The following is a 20,793-nucleotide window of genomic DNA, read 5'->3' on the forward strand; positions in this document are numbered from 1 at the left end:
AATTAAACGCATTGATACATCATTGCTGGTGCATTTGGATTTTTTTATTTGCTTTAAATATTTTCGACTGTCACAGGGTTGTCATTATTATGTGTATATATTTATACATAATTTCAACGCTTAGTCTTGTAAAATTGCTAACTATTGCTCGTTCACGAATTTCATCATACATTGTATACTTATCACTCAACAGTTTATACATACACGAAATACAGCATGTATATGTGTTTAAAATAATAATACTCGTTAATCTGTGACCCACGAATCAGATGCAGAATTATAATGCAGTCTAACAATATTTACGTTAAATCATAAATATACAAAGTGGAGAAAATTTGATAAATTTTAATCCTAACTTGTACATGTATACTAAGAGGCTTAATCATATATAGTTTGCCGTTATTTATTTATAATACTTTGGTTTGCATTTTACCCATCTCTGCAGTGATCCTGGTTAATCATATACCTATACAATTTTAATACGACATGAATATTTTCTTGCTACAGTTACTTTTCCGCATTAAATTTAATATAATGTAAAAGTGTATAAAAAGGTTATCGACACATCGGTGTTTCGTTTTTTTTTAAATATTTTTAAAATCAAGAATATTACTATCGTTTTAGATTTATTGCACGCGAAATAGACGTGTCTGTATAAAATTTTATTGGAAAAAAGTGTATCTCAAAAATTGGAAGACGGCGTAAATTTTGTTTATTCAAGCGTTAATTATCTTATATGTATGTATATTCATTATAAATTGTTTATATTGCAATTATAATTAATGTACAATAAATAGCAAATTTTTTTTACTCTAAAAATTTTTTCTTTTTTTTTTTCTTTCGTACTCTATTTTAATTTTTCAATTGCAAATATAGTGTATATTTATAATAATATCACGATGAAAACTTGTATAAAAACATATAAACCTATATGCCAGTTTCATCCTTCGTTTCGTCTAATTGTAGTTACATTTAAAAACGTCGCTACTACTATCATATCGAACGAGTTTCCTTATTTTTGATTTGAGATTCATTGCATTTAATTCAACATGAATGATCATTGTTACAATAATAATGATTATTAACGATAATTATGGACGTACGACAGTAAATCAGAAAAAAAGTGTGATGATCACGTGAAATATGTGTAATTCATTGTAAAAGGTGCGTGTTGTGAACTTATAATAATATCAACGTGCGACGTGCATGTAAAAGTGGTAATTCAAATCTCATTAAATTTGGTTGGACAATTATAATATCAAAAGTATATCGCTATAATTAGTAAGAAAAATATATGAACTTCATATGTCTTATTCGAGATTTACTCGATACTTATTGTTCAGGTAGAATGGTGAAAAGATGATGAAAATGATTTGAATGTCGGATAAATAATTCTCTAAATTTAATAGGAAGATCGGTACAGCAGTTAAGATACCAATAGATGCTGAATCATTTGAGCAAGTGATACAATGTCAACAAAAAGGAAAAAATTATTGGAGAAATTTCTTCAAGTCTTATATTTCTCTTGTCTCGGTGAGAATAATTTTTATTTCAAAAGTTATGCATTAAAAGTTGCCAAATAATAAGTCTCAGAAAACTCTCAAATCGGAAAGTTTCAACAGTTATGAGAGGAGAATAAAACTCGAAAAGGGCCGTGCATCCGTAAAAATCTCTAGTTCCTTCGAATTTGTTTAATTAATGTTCTCTCCAAAATGCTCCAAATCATTCTACATTTTTCTAAAATCCTTAATCGACTCGTAACAATTTCTTTCTTCTATCAGGTTCTGGATTTCGCTGGAATTAATTTTCCTGTACCTACTTTTTGTTGAAAAAGTGTAATTTTTTGCGAATTCTAGAAAATGTTGTTGCAATTTGCTAATGTTAATCCATTTTTGTTTGGAGAATATCCGAATGTCTAATATTTCTTTGCGTAATTCATACTTCGTATAAATTTTTTCCAACGATCATAAAGCATTGCGTTTATCTGAACTTTTGGATTTGTAATAAACCGAACGAAACGATAATTTTGGTTGCAAACAACAGCTGGTGGGTCACGCTCTTCGAATAACTTACACACAAATTCCCCGACTTTTCCTGACCGAATTATAATTTTTCCCTCCGAATTAATAATGGCAATTCGACATCTAACAAATTATAAAGTTTCCAGTCAATCGGTACTAAAAAATACGTTTATGATCTGTTTAATAGTCATGGAACCAAGCACACGGACAAAAACTGTTATTTGATTTTTCGTTTTTGTGAAGACAGCTTCATCTTTTTTTATTGATACCGCCACAAGATTCCCTGACTTTTCCCTGACTTGCCTGACCATTTTTCGAATTCCCAGTGGGCACGATGAATTAAAAATCTACAAAACAATACAGAAAAAGAATTTCACAATCATTTTAAGCAAAAGCTGAATGACATGAAGAAACACGGAGAAATGACAAAGTTAAAAAATACGGAGCTAACAAGAGAAATTTTCTTTGCAAAGTCCCAATGTATAAAGCGTTTCTATCAAGATATTTTCCATAGTTGGGCAGAGAAATTCGTAAAAAAAAACATTCCACTAAAAGTGAATTCTATATCATTCGGAACCCATGCTTCCATGTCTCAAATTTTTCAAAATCAGTCGTTTGTGCAGCTGGCTAAGCGAAAGAAGAATCCATATTGAGGCACGGTGCAATTGTCGGGACACAAAACTAAAACAGCGCAACACTATTTCGTTAAATCTCAAATCACGGTATCCTGATAAGCAGGCGGACCGCTGAGAACAAACTGACGTTGGCTTTGCCTGACAATGTCGGTTCGACTGGGAACTTGAGGCGTAGCTCTGACCCCGTGATAATTGCTGTAGCTAGACCTGGCACTGGCGGGCCTGTTGCTGTAAACATCATCCAAATCCTCCCCGTTCAAACTCTGCGTACTTGTTTGTTGAAAAGTTGGATTACTCTGGCCCTGCCACTGCATACTGGCCTCGGTCGAACGCCAATTGTCAGTCAGGTTCCTCGTCGAAGTTGCATTAACGTCCCAATTCTGGTTGGTGGTTTCATTGGTCGGATTAGCATTCGAACAGTTCGAGTCCTGGTTCCATAAAGTGGGCACCGATATGGCCATGTTGACAGCCTCTGGTTGCCATTTTGGATTCCTGGTCCTGTCCCTGTCCCAAGTGTTGGAGATCCTGTCATAGTTCAGTGTTTCGTGAGACAGTGAGTTCACGTTTTGGTTTGTCAAATTACTCGGCTGCGTATTGGCGTAGAGATTTTCTTGCTGATCTATTATTCTGTTGACCGGATTCTTGCGCCGCGATTGACGCACAGAACTCCTTCGACTCGACCTCCGCGTTCCGTCCCTCGATATCACAGAGCGACGTTTTACTCTCCTGGGTGTCATCGGCTTTGGAGATATGTTCTCGTCGTTTGTCGATGGCTCCGGTTGAGAATACTCGATGCTGTACAACGGCCTTGGCTGCTTTTTCTTTTTACTCTTCTTATCTTTAGTTTGTACTGCTGCAATGGAAATAAAAATTATACCACACATCTCAAAGGATTTTCAACGTCCATAGAATACTCTCTGACGTTTCCAACATTCAGGGTTATCACATTTTATGCAATAAAAAATGTGACGGGAATTGTTTTTTCATATGTTGATGACAATTAGGTTTTTTAAAGGTTACTAAGAATTCTTATTCTTCTCAATAGAGGAATTACTTGGGAATTTTTTTAAGCAAAAATTAAAGAGGTATGTTGTGTTTCTATTACAAATCGCCATTGAATTCAATTTCTGCGGTTTGACATTGATAATTTCATCAAATGAAAATAACTTCATTAAGTATTTTATTTGAAATAAAACATTTGTTTTAGAAGCCCTGGATCTCTAGAACTTTTTCAACACAAAAATCTATACTCCGAGCAAAATGTTACATTATCTCAACACTGAGATGATAAAATTGATTAAAAGCTAATAATAGTTGAAAATTTATACCAATCCCCATTCTTGAACTAGAAGTAAAAATATTCGGTTTAACAATTATGTCAGTTTTTTTAACAGTGCATTTATTACAAGTTTATGAACTCCCTTATTGTTAAGTTGCCGAACACATTTCTTCACAGAAAATTAAAAACGGTGAGCGCATGAGAAGAAAATATTAAACAAATAGAGGAAAAAAATAAAATAAAACGCAGAAAGAGACAGAGGAATGTGTTTTAAATATGTGTCCACCAAAAAACCGAAGCAGAAAAACCGTGTTAGATAGGGAGTGGGGGTAATACCCAGTATAATATACGTAATGAGGGAACGAGTTAATAAATAAAAAAGCAAGCGGTATAGTATGTTGTTTGCATAGCACATTTATTCTTGTCATTATTGTTCAAAATAATTACTCTACTATAATAAAATATACATACACACATATGTATATATGCGCGTGTGCGTATATGTGTATAGTACACAGGACGATGTTTATTACTGTTACATCGATATATAAAAATTTCAAACATACTATTAAAAACACATGCCTACTGCATGCCTTATAAATTACACCCAGCCAAACTAATTTTTAATTACCATTAAAGAAGAAAAAAATTGAACCAAGTAATACTAGGATGAAAACTAATTTAGGTATGAATTACATGTGTCTAAGTGTGAATATGATGATTGGCGATAATGATAAAATAAAAAGACATAACTTAAGGAAACGTTCAGCTCAAATATTAAATAATCAGCTAAAAGCTCGGGACGACTGCACTTTACGTTTGAAATGTCAACGTACTTCGGTGATATTTGTGAATGAACGGAAAGTTTTTACCGATTCATCAATCTCAGGTTTCTTTTTTTTAACTATTTATTTATTTATTTATTTATTCGTCTTTACGTTTATTTTTAAGCGCAAATTGACTAGCCACGTTATGTGAATTGTGTATTATATTGCAAAAACGTTAACGCACGGTGTATGTATAGGTTTTAAAAATGGAAGGTAAAATTCTCAACAGTTAAAGCTTCCACGGTGAGAAAAAAGTTACAGTGAAATAGAATGGAGTAAAAATATACGTTGTGATCGAAATAAATCTATAACAAAGAAAATAATTATTATTAACGTCAATTATGTCTTACTATTTATATCACATATATTTGCTACGTGAAGTTGCAACTACATACTGTTTAAAATCTGTACTCACAGTATTGGAATGTTAAAGCTAAAAGTGATCAAGTAAAAATTTATTTTTAATAAATATATCATAATCTCCGTATATGTATGTTACATACCTACGCGTATAGATACTTCGTTCAAGTCTTTGAAACTATCCTCTATTTCAAACTTCTTTCCAATGTCTTTTAATGTAGCACGATATCTGTCTTACTTCCTACATTAACTCCCAATGAATTATACAACGAAATTTCTGAATGCGATTTTTTTTACACCACGATAAAAACAACAATGAAACAAATCACTTTAATGCCGAGTTAAATAAAATGCGCAACGCATCAGTGCTGCCTATGAATAATTTAATAAACAAAGTTATATAAGCTCCAAATAAAAGTCATGCACTACGGTTTAAAAAATTGTCGTTGAAATAAATTAAAAACAGTACCTATACGCACCATAAGCTTTCAAACTGTCAATAATACATATTACAACTGAAAACGGAAGTAGAAACTGCGACGGGTAAGAAAAATAGGAAAAAACAATGCTCTAATGAAAATCTACGACCGAATGAAGTAGGGAAATTAATTTCTTTTCCAATCAAGGAAATGAAGAAATTCTCTACAACTGTAGGAATCAAAATGAATTTAAGAACTTATAGTTGAGTTCAAATCCTCAACATTGTTAATACTATGCTCCGTCACATGCAAATATTTATACTTGTTTATGCATGTGAAATAAAAAATATCAAGAAATCCAATCGCATTTATTTCAAATTATCAGCGATACTGATGCGACAAACCAAGTAGAAGGAACTAAAAATCTAGCTAAATTAACGTTCTGCTTATCTGAATTATTTGGCAAGTATAGGAATTGAACAATTGTGCCTGCGTCCGAAACGCGATTGTTGAAAGAGAGAAGAGAAAGAAAAGAAAACAAAAGTCAGTGTAGCTCATTTCTAATTATTCTTTGTTAAAAACATACTGTTGAAAAGCATTTGGTGCTATTTTGTTCGGTGCGTAAACTAGGAATTGACTGATTCAATAATCTATGAACTAGTTGAACTAAAAATTATTCCCATACAACGATAACGGTCTACTCTCTCTCTTGGAACCCTTTGCTCTGTTCTGAGTGTCAGTCGTGTCGTTTACGTTAACGGCTAGCCTAGGGTCAGAATAAAACGATCTTAGAGGCTGCTCGCGAACGTGGTCGGTAAAAATCCGAGGCTTGTAAGAATTTCTGTGCTGTTTATTAGCTGCGGTGCGAGCAGGCCTCATTTTAGCTGATACGACCGGGCTGTATTTTGATGAATGCGGATAATAATGTTTGCTTTTTTGATATCTACCCTTGGCAGCGCCGTCTAAAGAATCATACTCGTCACAGGGTGAAACAGACCTCTGCAAATAATCTAGGGGATTTGAATAATCAATGGGATACTCTACGTTATGTCTGGCTGAGTTATCTCTGTCGACAACGTTTCTTACGACTGATAAATTACTCTTGTTACTTCTGGCAGTGTTATTTCTAGATGATGCGTTTCTACTTCGCGCAGTCGACGTGTTAAACACCATCATATCGCTGTTCTTAGCGTGACGATGATTGTCTGAGCGGTTTAAAGATCGCTGCGAACTTCCCGCGGTACCTGACCAGCCGCTTTTATTAGTGTTCAAACTTTTCGTGTTAGAATTATTATAGGGTGGCGGCGGAAGAGCCGAATAGCTGACGTACATGGGATGTAACGGCGTGTGGCCAGCCAACCCAAAGTCACCGCCTCCGACAAAGTCAACTGAAATTTTACCCATACCACGTACGATTAGATATTATTTATGTAAACATATATCATTTCATTTCGTGAATTTGACGATCTTTTGAGCTCCGTAAATTCGACACGCGCGTAACAGAAAATACAATTATATACATATAATACACTTTTGTTTTTGTTGGATATAAATTACCAAAGAGCACTGGTACAGCTCATCAGTAATTATTACTTCAAATACTCAAACATTTTCAAGTCACAAGCAAGCTGCACGATCTCAAATGACTTATGATTAATTAATTTCACCCGCGGGAATTTACTATCGTCAAAAGCTGGTTTCAAGCAATTGACTAACAGTATTAAATTTGATGACAGTTCGTTTTTTTTTTTTATTGAAATGTCTTGATTATTGCGACGTTTTCTATCGACGGTTTATCTGATTTTCATTGTTAAACTTAATATTTTAGCAAACATAGATCTAAACTGTTTTAATCGAACAAATAGATGTAAAACTTTGCAAAAATGTGTCAAATCCAATTTTATACTGCAATAAGAGCTATTGAAATAGTAAATTTGATTGCTCTGTGAAATGTAGGAAATTAAATTCCCGAGGTGCCCAAATAATCAGAATATTGCTGAATTTCTAACTTCAATATGTCAATTGTTCGAGCTGTGTCAGTACTCTTCAATAATGCAGAAGTAAAGGGATGTAAATTCGTCGATATTTGTTGCTGAAAGCACATATAAGAAAAAGAAAAAGAAAAAAAAAGCGATTCAAAATTTCGAAAGTAACGAAAATATATGTATTTTAATACCGTCAATCGCAATAGGAAATATATTTCAGAATTCTAAATACTGATACATGGTATATACCGCTAATTACAAATTACTAAAGGTAGGTATGTACTTTTGCATGCTAATGTAACAACAAATAACAACTAATATCGTGCAAATGATGTCCGATTAATTGGATAGGATGCACTTACCAAAGTGGTGGGTCAAATCCACCAATGAAATCAACTGTAACCGATAACCCTTTCAGTTGCAATCACAAATTAAAGCACAAAAGTGATTATACCCTAAAATACGCTACGGGTATTTATATTTTTTAACTATATTTCGTATATTCTCCAGCTATTTGTTCAAATTCAAATATCTCGATTTTGGCTACGTTGAAGAAAAATAATAGATGTATAAAAATGTTGATTGCGATTATAGATTCATTTATCAATTATTTTGAATTGACAAATGATTTACAGCAGAAAAATGAGAACAAAAAGGCAGAATAAATTAATCAAATAAAACGATAAAAACTTCACCTAAGATCGAGATATTTTTTTCTTAGCTCCTTATTTAGAGATCTTGTATTTCTTACTGAATTGTTAGTATATCAGGAAATGATATGACGGCTGTGATTACGCAGAAAGTTATAGTTTTAGTGGTCAAGAAAAAGAAAATCCAACACCAAACCACATCCTACGAGATAAAATTTGATTCATATTACTGAGGCAATAAACCTCAGGCCTTCTCCTTTGAAACATTGCAATTTATGATGATCGATACTAAATTCTAGAAATGTGCTCATCACGCACTAACAATTTTATTTATGAAAAGAACAGTAAAACGTATCGTCGGTTTTTCTTGTTAAATAATTTGTTTTGTATCTAATCTGTTTGTTGATTTTAATAATACAGAAGAAGAAAACGAGTTATAAATAATTGTAATTTCACATTACGTATTAAAACAAAGTAGGGAAATATTTTTACTGTTAAATACTCACAGCTATCATCTTCCTCAAGAAAAACCCGACTCAAGCAAATTCCACCGACTATCGCCATCAGCTGCAAAGTATAAAATTCATTTTGAAAATAGAAAAATGATGCATAAGATCGATACTGTTTTTCTTTCACAATGTTCTTTGTCAACTACACAATGTCAGATAATTACCGCCAAAAGACATTGCGTTCCAGCATGAAAAACTTCGATTACTTGATAATCCAAGATACAGTCAGTAACATTGGCGGGTTTTGGTGGTCTGGATGATTCTTCTTGTTCCGTTACATTGTATGTAGCCTTGCATCCCGGTCCATTAGCTTGCCACCAGGAAAAGCTACCAGTGCCCAGATTCAGGACATCGCTGTCCTAAAAAAGTGAAAACTTATTATCATGAGCATTATTCGAATCAATATAAATGACTTCTTTATACCGGATATTCATTTTCTTGTAAGAAAAGAATGTGAACCAAAAATATTCTGACAAAATGGAAGAAAATTCGACGAATTTCAATATAAAAGTACTTTAATATATCAAAGAATTATCGAACATACAATCAAACTTCTTTGAACAATTAATTTCAATAAGTCGTATCATTTCTTTTAATAAACTTGATGAGAAATCAGCAATTATATTAAATTACGCTGACTGGTTGTTCAGTTGCTCTAAATATGGTCAATTCATTTGCCACGTTCTAGTAATGACAAACTTGCCTATCTACTTACCTTGTCCAAAATTCCAACACTGAGATAAAAACATATCAAAAATATGTTCCACCCAAGCCAGAGTATGTTCCATACACAATACTGGAAGTAAAAAGAAAGATAATGAGATTAATGTAAATATGAAAGATCAGTATATTGGAATAACGGGTTGGGGTAAAAAACTAGAATTTCCAATTGATGAAACGACCAGAATATCGAATTCTCATAAACGCGAGAATCCTCTTCATAGAATTGAAAATGTGACAAGTTCAATTACTGAAAACTTAAAATGTAGAAAGTCTCAGAAATCAGTAAACGATTCTATATTATCGAGAGGAATTCTGAAGATTCTACAGTTTGCCATTCTATGGTCTGACTTTTCTAAACTCTTACTTCTCCATACTTTAACTTTCAACATTTTTAAATTCTATAAATTAAATTTTTGCTTCACTAATAATTCGATATTGTGGCTCTTCAATTTTGTGATTTTTCTATATTTTTACCCCCACCTGGAATAACACTAGAGAATGGGAAAGATTTTTATTCCCAACATAATTCGATCACATTTAAGCCGCTCTTTCATCACAAAAAAAAATGAAATACACTTATCTTTCTCAGGGTTATCATATAGTAATGTGTGTTGCATATAATGATGTAATGCATAAAAGTGTGTCCACACAAAGTCAGAAAATACCAAGTATCGATTATAAAAAATATAAAAGTTGGATTGTTGAATAGCTGCTTTGATGGAAATTTGGATTTGAAAATTGCAGTAAAGTAATCAACATTTTTGGAGAAAAGAAATTTCACAAGTTTTGAAATTTTTATACATCACACTGTACACAAATGAAATTTTAATCATTTGAAGGATTTTTTACAAGGTGTAAATTCAAGTTTAAAAGGTAAAAACAAAGATTTGCAGAAAGTGAATAATGAGAAAAAAGGATCATGCTGAGTTTGCAAAAATTTTGAAAACTACAATCACAGTGTTACAATATTCAATGATTATTGTTCATCTATTACATTCATGTAAGGTATCCACGCTATTAAGCTGAGATAAATAAACAGGAAAGAAGTGAGGTATAGAAGAAATGAGCCAAGTGTGTTTTTTTCGTTTCTCTATTTCATCATCCAGTCATTAATACCGTAAATCATGTGAATACTCACCACTATAATGTATTTAGGCCGATACTGAAACGCTCCAAAAAATCCGAGAATAACGAATATAATGTTGAAAAAATTGACCAGTATCGGCGCCCACATGAAACCAAGGGAGTCGAACACCTGACGCTCTATTGTTGTGATCTGTTGATGCGAGTGAAAAAGAAGAAAAAATAAACAAAATAAATAAATGAATAGAAAAAAAAAAATAATGTATCTGCAAAATTCATGGGGTAAAAAGTAGGAGTACTAATTTGACAATTCTGTAAGATCAGACACACATTATATATCGCTGCCCAAAATTGGTTGTTTGGTGCTCGTTTATTTTATTCTTCAACTTATTACATGTTGTACTCATGAGTAAGACGGCAATGTGATGTCATAGCTGAGAGAACAGACGAAAAGCTTTAAATAAACGGCGCTCTATCAATCTCCATATATATGTATACAAGTCCCTTGATTTGTGTTTAATTTTTTTGTGGCTCAATTTCAGTCAGAACTAATTGGTCGGTGCTCTGAATACTTGTGCAGCTGGATTAATGCTATCGTGACAGTTTAAATAAGTTATTTACACAGCTATGCAACATAAATACATACGGCTATGAATGCGCGCAAAATTATCTTTTATTATATATTTTCAATTATTGCGTAAGGAAGGGTTGGATCTATTCTACGATAATGAAGATAAAAAAAATTTTTTTTTAAAATACCCCGATTCTCCCCATCGTTTCAGCCGCGTTTGTCACGCAATGCAAAATCAGTTAGCGGCATTTTAAATACGGCGTGCAACAATGAAAAAGCGTATTTTTTTTAAAAGATAAGTGCGAGCGGAACAGATATGATCCGGAAAAATAGAAAAATAAAAAAAAAAACGCGCGATTGCATCTGGTGCGATCTGATAAAGCGAATCGAAGCTATGTGAATTTAACACACGTTGAAGTTTGCGATTTATCTACATGATGAATGAAATACTTATAGATTGTTTGCCGATAATAGCTGGAGCTAGTTTAGTTTTGATTTTTCAGTTGTTACCCTTCTTTGTTTCTCAAGACCGTGGCGTTTGTCTTCGGAAACAAAAAAGAATGAACAGTATTGAGTATATTTTTACCGGATTTTGAAAAGTAAACTGTGACGAGTTTCTATTAGATCATACCCATGACTCAATGCCGTTTCAGGGAATTGAATTTACTTAGGTAAACTAGCTGCCGATATGTTAATTAAGTTCGCGACAAATGCAGTTTATAGGAAGTTATTATACTCACAAGCTGAAGGATGCATATTGTCAGTAGAAAGTGCCTTCTGCTACAAATTCCCATGTCATTGGGACCAATTAATTTTAATCAATCAGACCGGATCGCGCTCTAAAAATACTGTGATATTATTACTTTTGTCACAAAATCATCACTACGGATGGTTCCTGATGATGCTACGGCGCTGCCATTTTTCAACCAACACTTGTTGTTCTAACATCACAAGTGACATCTGTTCACTTTCTATTGTACCGAGTCAACCACCTGCTGCCACCTGCGCATTGAAGCCGTGCAACTGAGGAAGCTCTAATCCACGGTCTTACATACAGGTCTAGAAACCCCGGTGGTGGGGGTATAATAAGTGAAAGATGAGTGAATATTTTTGCCCCATATTGAAAAACATTTTGGATGAAACTATAAATTATGAAAAAACTTTTCCACTATTCAGCTAAATACCGAAATTTACAAAATTTTTATTTTAAATGCAGCGTTCCAAAATAATACGATATAATCAACTAATCGATTAATTTTTACCGATTCAATCGAAATTAACTAATCACGTGGCTCACTGTGTATGCCATCGTGTTAAAGTGACAGAACTTACAGCACGTATGCACAGAAATGGGGTTTTGTTGTTTTTGTAAGAAAATAGAGAAAATACATTCGTCGGTGCATTTTTTCAAGTAGGTATACAATGAAAAAGAGAAAAAAATGGTTCATTCACCCATTTTCCAGCGCTTCGTTTAAACTAGCACAACTTGATGAAAATTGTTTTCTTTTAATCTATTTATGGGCAACAAAAGTTAAAAACAAGAAAGAAACTTGGTGCTGATAGGTACAATAGTCAAAGTAAAACTGTAAAATAAATGAAAACAATCTAAAAATAGAAAAAGTTCAAAATTAAATACAGAGAAAGAATAACAATATATCGTCAAACAAAGAGTCATTCATTTTTTGGCTGACCATGAGCGTGATATGACAGTTATTTCTATGTTCGTCCGCAGGTTTCCTAAGCAAAATTACAAGGAATGGGTGAAAAATATGGGTCGGGAAGATTGGGTACCAAAGAAGTATGATACCTTGTGCTCGGATCACTTTACCATCGATTGTTTTGATTATGGAGAATATCGGGTTCGATTAAGAAAAGGAGTTGTACCAACAATTTTTGGACACATTGATAATGGAAAAAGTATTTACATTTACAAAAAGTTTTTATCACTATGGACAGCTGAGAAGTATCTGCAGCTAAAAAATTCCCTTATTCATAGCTCGTCGACTGCATCTATTTGCTGGTTAATGCAGTTTCCTTCACTAAAAATGATTTTAGACCATCATAAGGAAGCAGTTATTTTCCCTCGAGAAATAACCAACTGCAGAAACAAAAACTTGGATTTAAAATCTGACACCAGGAAATTGATGCCAATGATATGTTCCGAGACATCACAGACTCCTTCGTTCACATTCCCTGGTTCTCATGATTGTGAGCAACGCAATGGTAGGATATATAAACAAGAAACGATGTGTTGAATCCTAGAGTAGAATTGAGAAGCTACGCAGTATTTTGACTTTTGTCATGGAAATTTTAGCGTAGTAGATTGTACTATGTTCCAGAATCAGTAAAAGTTATCCATGTAACGTTATAATCTGTATATATTTTAAATAGGTACTGGAATACTTTTTATAGATGTGAATAATACAGAAGATTCGCATGGTGAGGATAAAATACTGCCATCTTCGTCGATTGAAGTGGTAACACCGCGTGCTACATCCGCGATACAGGTTACACCAACGACTCGAGAACGTGGGAGACGGTTGGTTCAGCATGATCATCATTACGTTGACACGCCTGAGACATTGAAGAAAAAACTAAATGCTGCTCGTTTACGTATATCAAAGTTCCAGTCTGAAAGAAAGTGTTTGGCACAGCAGGTGAAAAGGTCAAAAGTAGTCATCAAATCAATGAAGTCTGTAATTTTAGCGTTGCAGGAAAAGAAAATGGTCTCCGAAACAGGTTTGTACAGTCTGCAAGGCAGGGAATCGAAACCAGCTCAATTGTTCATTCGTATGATTGAGAATAAACAAAAACGACATCATGTCAAGAAAAGTACCCACTTGAGCTCCAGAACTTCACTTTAACTGTCCATCTTTAATCCCCAAAAACGTATAATTATATAATATAATAACATCTGTACTGCAATTCCGGTACGGTAGTGTCAATGCAGAACCTGGCTTTTCGGTGGAGTGATTTAAACCTGTAAAACCAAAAAAAGAGACGGGCAAATCAAAACATAAACGTTTGATTTGAGCATTGATGTACGATGAAATCGAAATTAGAAGGACTGCCAAAGATCTTGTCAAAAATTAGGCTGAGAGATAAGAAGAATACTCCAGTTGTTAAATCTTTACATAAAACCCGGTTTGTAGGGTTCTGCTCTGCAGTTGTAGCAATCATTCTACTATATGAGAAGTATGTTAAATGTGAAGCTGCTCCATTACATTATGTACTTATGTACAAAGTAAACTACGATCATGCCGAGCTTTTTTTTTTGTGTCATGAGGAATAGGGACGGATAGTTTTAAATGGTATATTCTATGTCATCTTTGCGATTTTACACAACACTAAGACATTTTCTTAAAATAATTGACTCAGAAGACATTTGTATAATCTGCATTAGTCTACTGGCATGCTGACAGCTGATCAAAAGGAAGCGCATTTAAGCAAGTCATTTCACGAAACAGTCTCGGTAGAAATGTATTTATATTTTATTGAGTTCTTTACAATATTATTATTATGTATTCTGTATAATATTCCCTTTACAACATTTCCTTTCTGATATTTCGTTCTATTATAATACTGTCCGTGCAATATGTATTTTTTAGTCTTCGTATTCTGATTTCTCACACCATGTTTCACTGAAAATATCAAGTTGATTTATTTTATTTGGTTTGCTACTAAACAATATTTTAATTAATTCGTTTTCTTTTTATAGAATGTACATCAGCATACTATTTTAATGTATCATTTATAATATTCTCTTAATAATGATTCCTATATAAATATTTTTCTTATAATATTTCGGTAATTCCTTTTTAATACCGTTTGTAAAATATATATTTGTCGTTCTTGATATCCTTGTTTACAACCCCCATTTGTCATCCCAAATACCAAGGTAATTTCTTTTATCATGGTTTGTTATTAAGCAAAATATTTATTGTTTCGTTTTATTTTCTAAATACTTTCTGCAGTGGATACTTGTTGGTATTGATTTCTCCAATAACATTATCGCTCAAGAGTGCAATATTGTATTTTCTAAATTGCTGGTAAAGACGCATCTTCAATGTTAAACCTATAGAGTAAAGTTCGAAGGCGGAAATTTCGGATGTCTGAATGTCCAGAAATTGAGCTTTGACGTCGACGAAATTTTTTTTCTCTAGTGACGTTATCGATAATCGGCGGCGATGAAAATCAGTTAGTCGAATTCCTCAGTCCGAATATAAACGCCCAGTAGAGCGCTCCGTAGATTTCGAGCACCAGATCCTCTACCTCTTGGATCCTGCGCTCTGGGTCGTCTACCTGGTGAATCTCGACTTCCAGGACTCGCGATCTGTAGTTCCTGGCCTTCGGGTCTTATATCTAGTTACTTTTAAAAATGTCAATGATATGAATAATGTCGTCTAAATTTTGTTTGCGAAATTCACAGAGGTTTTATCAATCTGCAAATATTATTGATATTGACTATTCAATTAATTTAATTACAAATACAGATCATGTGTGTACATACAATTACAGTTTATTTACAATTATAATCAAATTTACTGTAAGATTTATTACATGCACGGGTACAAAAACAAATCCTATTTTTTAAATTCTTGCTACTGAACGGGCATCTGTTCTTTTTGTAATTTCACTGATTCCCCTTCCTTTCAATCCGATGGTAACGGAATTTTGCATCCCTATTGTTTATTAATTAATAATGTGTGAAGCGCACAGATAATTGCAGTATAGTGGTTCGATTGGTAAAATGATTGCGTCGAATTCTTTTTAGAAAACAGACACAGCATTTCAGATGTCGCCGAAGATTGGTTAGCAATATTTTGAAAATATTTATAAAATGAGCATAAGCAACGGCGTAAGCATTCCATGAACGGATTTGAATTGGTTCTCTAAAGGACAGAAGATAATAATTCTCCCGTCTTCTCTGTCGCTCTAACCATGGAGTGGGGATCACGAGCGGAGAAGAGCGACAGAGAGAGCGGGAGAATTATTATCTCCCGTCCTTCAGAGAACCGATTTAAATATCTTCTGAGCGCCGTGCGGCGTCACTCGTTTCCGAGCAATCAGAGCGAAATCACGCGACTTCAGTATTATTTCAACATTCAAACCGCGTTGTTCAGGTTGTGTGTCACGTTGTTCGATCAGTGAATTTTCCACCATATTTATCTGTAAATAACACACGACGATCAGCGTGTAGCCTAATGCAAAACCGAGTTACTGAAACAAAAACATCCCGCGATCGTTGAAGGTGAATTTCGTGTCCCGAGTCTTCATTGTCTTGTATACCCTCCAATTTCAGTGATGTGTATTTTAGTCTGTGCGTCGAGTGTCAACTTTATTATTTTCTTTAGGTGACTTTCGGCAAATGCGTAGTTGAATTGTTAGCAAGTTTATTCAGTCGGTTCAGACAGCTACAGCACAAAAAGTGAGTGTAGAATCGAGTGTCATTGCGGTGTGGATGTTTGGATTATAAGAGATTAGTGAAGTTCTGAATTATGTAAAAAGTGCGTCGCTTCACCAATTAACCTGAGATGCTACAAGAACTACTACATGTAAAAGTGTGGAGCAGCCCAGAGTCGAGGTAAGAAAACTTATTTTAATTATTGATTGATAATTCAAGGTGGTAAAATTAAAAGCGAACTTTTGTTCTTGCATAACATGCAATGCATAAATATGAAACGAGACAGCGGTAATAATTCAATTAAAAATTGAAAATCCAATCTGCTAAATTAATTCAAATCTTTTGTTTTGTTTTTCACAGATTTAAGCAGAGACTTCCGAGTAACTTTTCTATTTCTCGGCAACGTTGGTGAGTTTGCATGTGTTAGGTTATGGGTATTTCCCTGGTATTCCTTTGTCACGTGGCGTGGCGGTAAGAATTGTTACACAAATCTTCGATTTCTTAGCTGCATGGATAGGCTCATTCACGATCGCAACGTGCTTGACTTTCGGTCGAATAATTTTTTTTCGCTACCCAATTTACCGTAGCTTACGTGAAGTTAGAAATTTTGCACGTTGCTAAGAGTGGAATGAGCATCGCGACAGGTAACCATCGCATACTCGGCATTCGCGAGATTGAATTGTGTTTTGCAAATGATGTAATAATCTGCGTTTGAATTTACCGATGATGTCGTTTAAGTGGTGGGTTCACCTGAGGTTTGAACGTATTCAATTATTCACATTATTGTTAAATCGATAAAATTCCAAAGTTTGGCATAACGTAACGTAATCAAATTGCATCTTATATTATATATCATTTTGAGTCATTTGACAGCCAACAAGTATTGATTAATTACAGGCTTAGCTCGCTTTGAAAAATGCTAATTAGGATACAGGATGTTTTTAATCGATTTTACAAAAGGTTAATGTACCGATAGTCTGCCAACATTTACTAAAATAATACATACAATATCAGGGTTGGCGAGATACAACCGCAATACTGTATTCTGAGTAGGCAGACTACGATACAAAAACATTTTGCTCCCAACAGGTAACCAACGAAAATGTAAGTCAGTGACCACGGCGCAAATGATGAAGAATGATGTGTGTTGGAAAAAATGGAGAATCGTTTAGATCGAATATAGGTAACCGGGTAGGTAGGTGGACGTTTTGGGATCCGTCGCGGGGTTTATGCATGTGTGTGTGAGTCTCTCATTTCCGTTGGGAAACAGGCGAGGGTAGGAAGGTCGCGATGTGCCGTGATGTTACTAACTTTTGTAATCCACAGCGTCAAACGATCACAGAAATTTATTTCCCAAACGATTCCGTATTCAAGCCTCTCGACCATTTGTAAGCATTTGAGTATCAAAGAGATTGAATTTCCCGTTTCTTGTCACTCTGCAACCATTTTTCAATCGTTATTCAATTTAATTATTCAGTCATTAGCGATCATCATTCCATTGAATTGATCTCTGTGATCGTCTGAATGGGCAAAACGCATCTCTGGACCATCTATCGCGTTCCGTGGTACGCTAGATGGGGAGAGATGCTGAGCTCGAAGACTTCGCGTCGAAGAGGACCGCCGACCGTCACGCCACACAATAATGCATGCTCTCCAACCTCCCTCCTCATTTCAATTCGATTTGCAATCTGAGAAGAACAATCCGCATAGCAATGTATCTAATTCAGAAAGATGCAGATGTGGATTGGGTTTCTACAGAATCTTTGGGACAAGTCCCAGATAAACAAACTTTTTGACAGTTTAATCTGTCGCGCCTTTTTGCGCGTAGGTTAATCACGAGAATTGGACGCAGCTTTGAGCGCGTAAATTAATAACGGGAATCAGACACTTTTTTTGTGCGTCGATTCTGCAAACAATATACAAAAGAGTTACGCACTTTCGATGTGCTGACTTTTCAGCTCTTCGTTCAATTTTCTAACGAATATCAAAGTTTTCACGTTCTATGGCGCCTTTTGCGCGTGGACTTGATACCCTTCAGTTATAAGAGAAAACACGGCATTTGGAATCCGCCAATTTTTCAACAAATGCACTGAGAAGTACAGAATCTTTGGTCGAAAATGATGTTCACTTTAATAACTCAAAGCAGAAATAGATGTAGGTTCAAAAAATTTAGAATGTTTTTTATTATAAATACAATTAATAATCGAAGCAACGAATATTAAAATGAATATCATGTTGGACTCGACCCATTTTCTGACAATGTATGCACTTATGTGATCATGCTAACTACACCTTTGTCTGTTTCTGTTATTAAAACCTCTGTCTGTATCAGCTAACCAAACTTTTTGTGTGTTCCAGCTAATCAAACCTTTTGTCTGTTTCAGCTGATCAACCTTCTGTCTCTTTCAGCTAATCAAACTTTTTGTCTGTTTCAGCTAATCTAACCTCTTGCCTGTTTCAGCTAATCAAATCTGCAGTCTGTTTCAACTAATTAAATTGTATATTTTAACGTTAATTATATTTTTTACTTATCTAAGCTAAGTATAATTTTGACCATATCGATATATGTTAGTAATTATATTTGCATCTGTTCCAGGTAACTGAGTTTCAACATTACACTTTTTAGGCTTACGTCTGGCTTAGGTCTGGTTCAGAGTCAGTCATCTTGGTTTCACCGATACATAGATTTTCAACGATGTAGTTCAGAATCATAATGATCACAACGTATAGTAAAATTTATTCAGCCGTATTTTATTTAATGGTTTTACAGTCTTTTATTGCGATCATTTTAGTGACAGTTTTTTTTCTCAACTCGCTCATAGGTCATGTTTGGTTTGTATTTCACTGTAGAGTTATACAGCTCTAGTATTTTGGTTGTTGTGCTACTATTCTCCGTGGAGTAGGCCTACTGAGGAAACTACGTAAAAAAAACGCTCCGGGTGCTTTACCGCTTGCGGTGGTGAGGAAACGAGCATAAGTGAACTTATTTTCAAAGGTCAAATACTAATAAATTGTAGCTTTTCAAATGACAATTTTATTCTAACGTAAATTTAACTCATTGTCAATAAAACTCATGCTTCGATAGTGTGTAACTCATGTGGAATCGTAATACTTTAGGATTTCTCTAGTTTACTCAGAGTAAATTCCATGTGAATACATTTTACTTTTTGATGAATTTAATTTCTTAATACAAGTCAACAAGGTGCACATACCTTTGACAATTAAGAGTTTGGAAATTTCAACATCTTTCTCCCTTGCTTGACCTTTCGCAGTCGACACTACGGAAAAGTGTCGAAATTCCGGATGAAATAGTATCGACTTTTTCGGAAATAAATATTCTCAAACTCGAAAATCCTAATAATCAACACGGGCACTGCCATAAATATATAATAAAGTGGACAGATATACGTAATTATAATCTGGGCCACTTGATAATAAATTTCTGAACAATCTAGTTTGTGGGTCAGCGGACGGAATGACAATACAACCAGCTAATATGAGTAGAAGTTGAAGAAAGGAACCTTGATCATCTTTATATATTTTATTTAATACTTTTGTGATAATGATTTTCTGACTTTCATCGGGGTTGTTAAAGCATGGACTCATACATTAGTAACAATCTAGTCTTACTTAAATTCTGAAAAATATTTTCAAGTAGTACTTTTGCATAGAAAGGTCTAGGATTTCCGCTGCAAATAAACTGTATTTTTTAAAAACCACGAAATGTAACGTCAGTTAAGGAATTATTTTTACATGTCAGCTGCATCATTCTTTCGGAATGAAGATATGAGCGGTGCCTGAAGATAGATATTATTATCCTCAGTTAACGCTACAAGTCTAGTATTAAACATATGTACACAAATTACATAAGGTAGATGTAGGAACAACTGTATATCTTGATCCGTTGATTCACTTCTTCGGGTCTTCGACTATGTCTCCCATCCTTTGCATCAAGAAAAGGTTTCTAACTCTGTTAACAGTAAACCGGGTGCATGTTTATTGTGCGTCTATTTAGATAACATTATTTTTATCGAACCGATGGAGTTAGATTGACATTGCTGAATTGGGTCCAAATGAATTTGCGTAGTTGAAAAGTAAACGACGTCCATATGAGGTTTTATGAAAATTACAGTCTGTTCCCGTTCGTCGTTTCAAAGGCATAATAATATTCGACTCTGCATTATCTGGGCACACGCGGTGCACGATGGTAACATCAGTTCCTGTCGTCCTTATGTACCGACCGCTTGCCGGATTGAGTTGCGATTCCAAGGTAGGACTTGTATATCTTCAATCACGTTTCATTGTTCATGGCGTGAAAAGATTGCCA

General features: G+C 34.3%; 2 protein-coding genes across 10 annotated transcripts; one reads left to right on the top strand and one right to left on the bottom strand.

The window, feature by feature from the left end:
* Positions 1 to 591: 591 nt before the first annotated feature.
* LOC107223706 (sodium/potassium-transporting ATPase subunit beta-1-interacting protein) lies at positions 592 to 12,006 on the bottom strand. 6 transcript variants are annotated; one of them, XM_046732893.1, is made up of 7 exons: positions 11,803 to 12,000; positions 10,547 to 10,684; positions 9,401 to 9,481; positions 8,850 to 9,044; positions 8,683 to 8,743; positions 6,872 to 6,929; positions 3,364 to 3,509 (listed from the first exon to the last, which is right to left on the bottom strand). In XM_046732893.1, the coding sequence occupies exons 1-7, from the start codon at positions 11,854 to 11,856 to the stop codon at positions 3,497 to 3,499; spliced, it is 600 nt and encodes a 199-aa protein (XP_046588849.1). In that variant the 5' UTR covers positions 11,857 to 12,000; the 3' UTR covers positions 3,364 to 3,496. The 6 variants fall into 6 exon arrangements, with proteins under 6 accessions (XP_015518970.2, XP_015518969.2, XP_046588849.1 ...); XM_046732894.1 differs by lacking the exon at positions 6,872 to 6,929 and adding an exon at positions 7,889 to 7,922; XM_046732895.1 differs by lacking the exon at positions 3,364 to 3,509 and adding an exon at positions 7,889 to 7,922 and having other exon boundaries at positions 6,795 to 6,929; positions 11,803 to 11,999.
* Positions 12,007 to 12,135: 129 nt separating this feature from the next.
* LOC107223696 (THAP domain-containing protein 3) lies at positions 12,136 to 15,524 on the top strand. 4 transcript variants are annotated; one of them, XR_006903074.1, is made up of 4 exons: positions 12,136 to 12,473; positions 12,795 to 12,979; positions 13,059 to 13,285; positions 13,454 to 13,869. XR_006903074.1 is itself a non-coding variant. In XM_046732896.1 (4 exons), the coding sequence occupies exons 1-4, from the start codon at positions 12,412 to 12,414 to the stop codon at positions 13,924 to 13,926; spliced, it is 867 nt and encodes a 288-aa protein (XP_046588852.1). In that variant the 5' UTR covers positions 12,136 to 12,411; the 3' UTR covers positions 13,927 to 15,524. The 4 variants fall into 4 exon arrangements, 3 of the variants coding, with proteins under 3 accessions (XP_046588852.1, XP_015518953.1, XP_046588854.1); XM_046732896.1 differs by having other exon boundaries at positions 13,118 to 13,285; positions 13,475 to 15,524; XM_015663467.2 differs by having other exon boundaries at positions 13,118 to 13,285; positions 13,454 to 15,510.
* The last annotated feature ends 5,269 nt before the right edge of the window (positions 15,525 to 20,793 follow it).

This window comes from Neodiprion lecontei, chromosome 2 (assembly GCF_021901455.1).
Source record: "Neodiprion lecontei isolate iyNeoLeco1 chromosome 2, iyNeoLeco1.1, whole genome shotgun sequence".
NCBI classification, from domain to species: domain Eukaryota; kingdom Metazoa; phylum Arthropoda; class Insecta; order Hymenoptera; family Diprionidae; genus Neodiprion; species Neodiprion lecontei.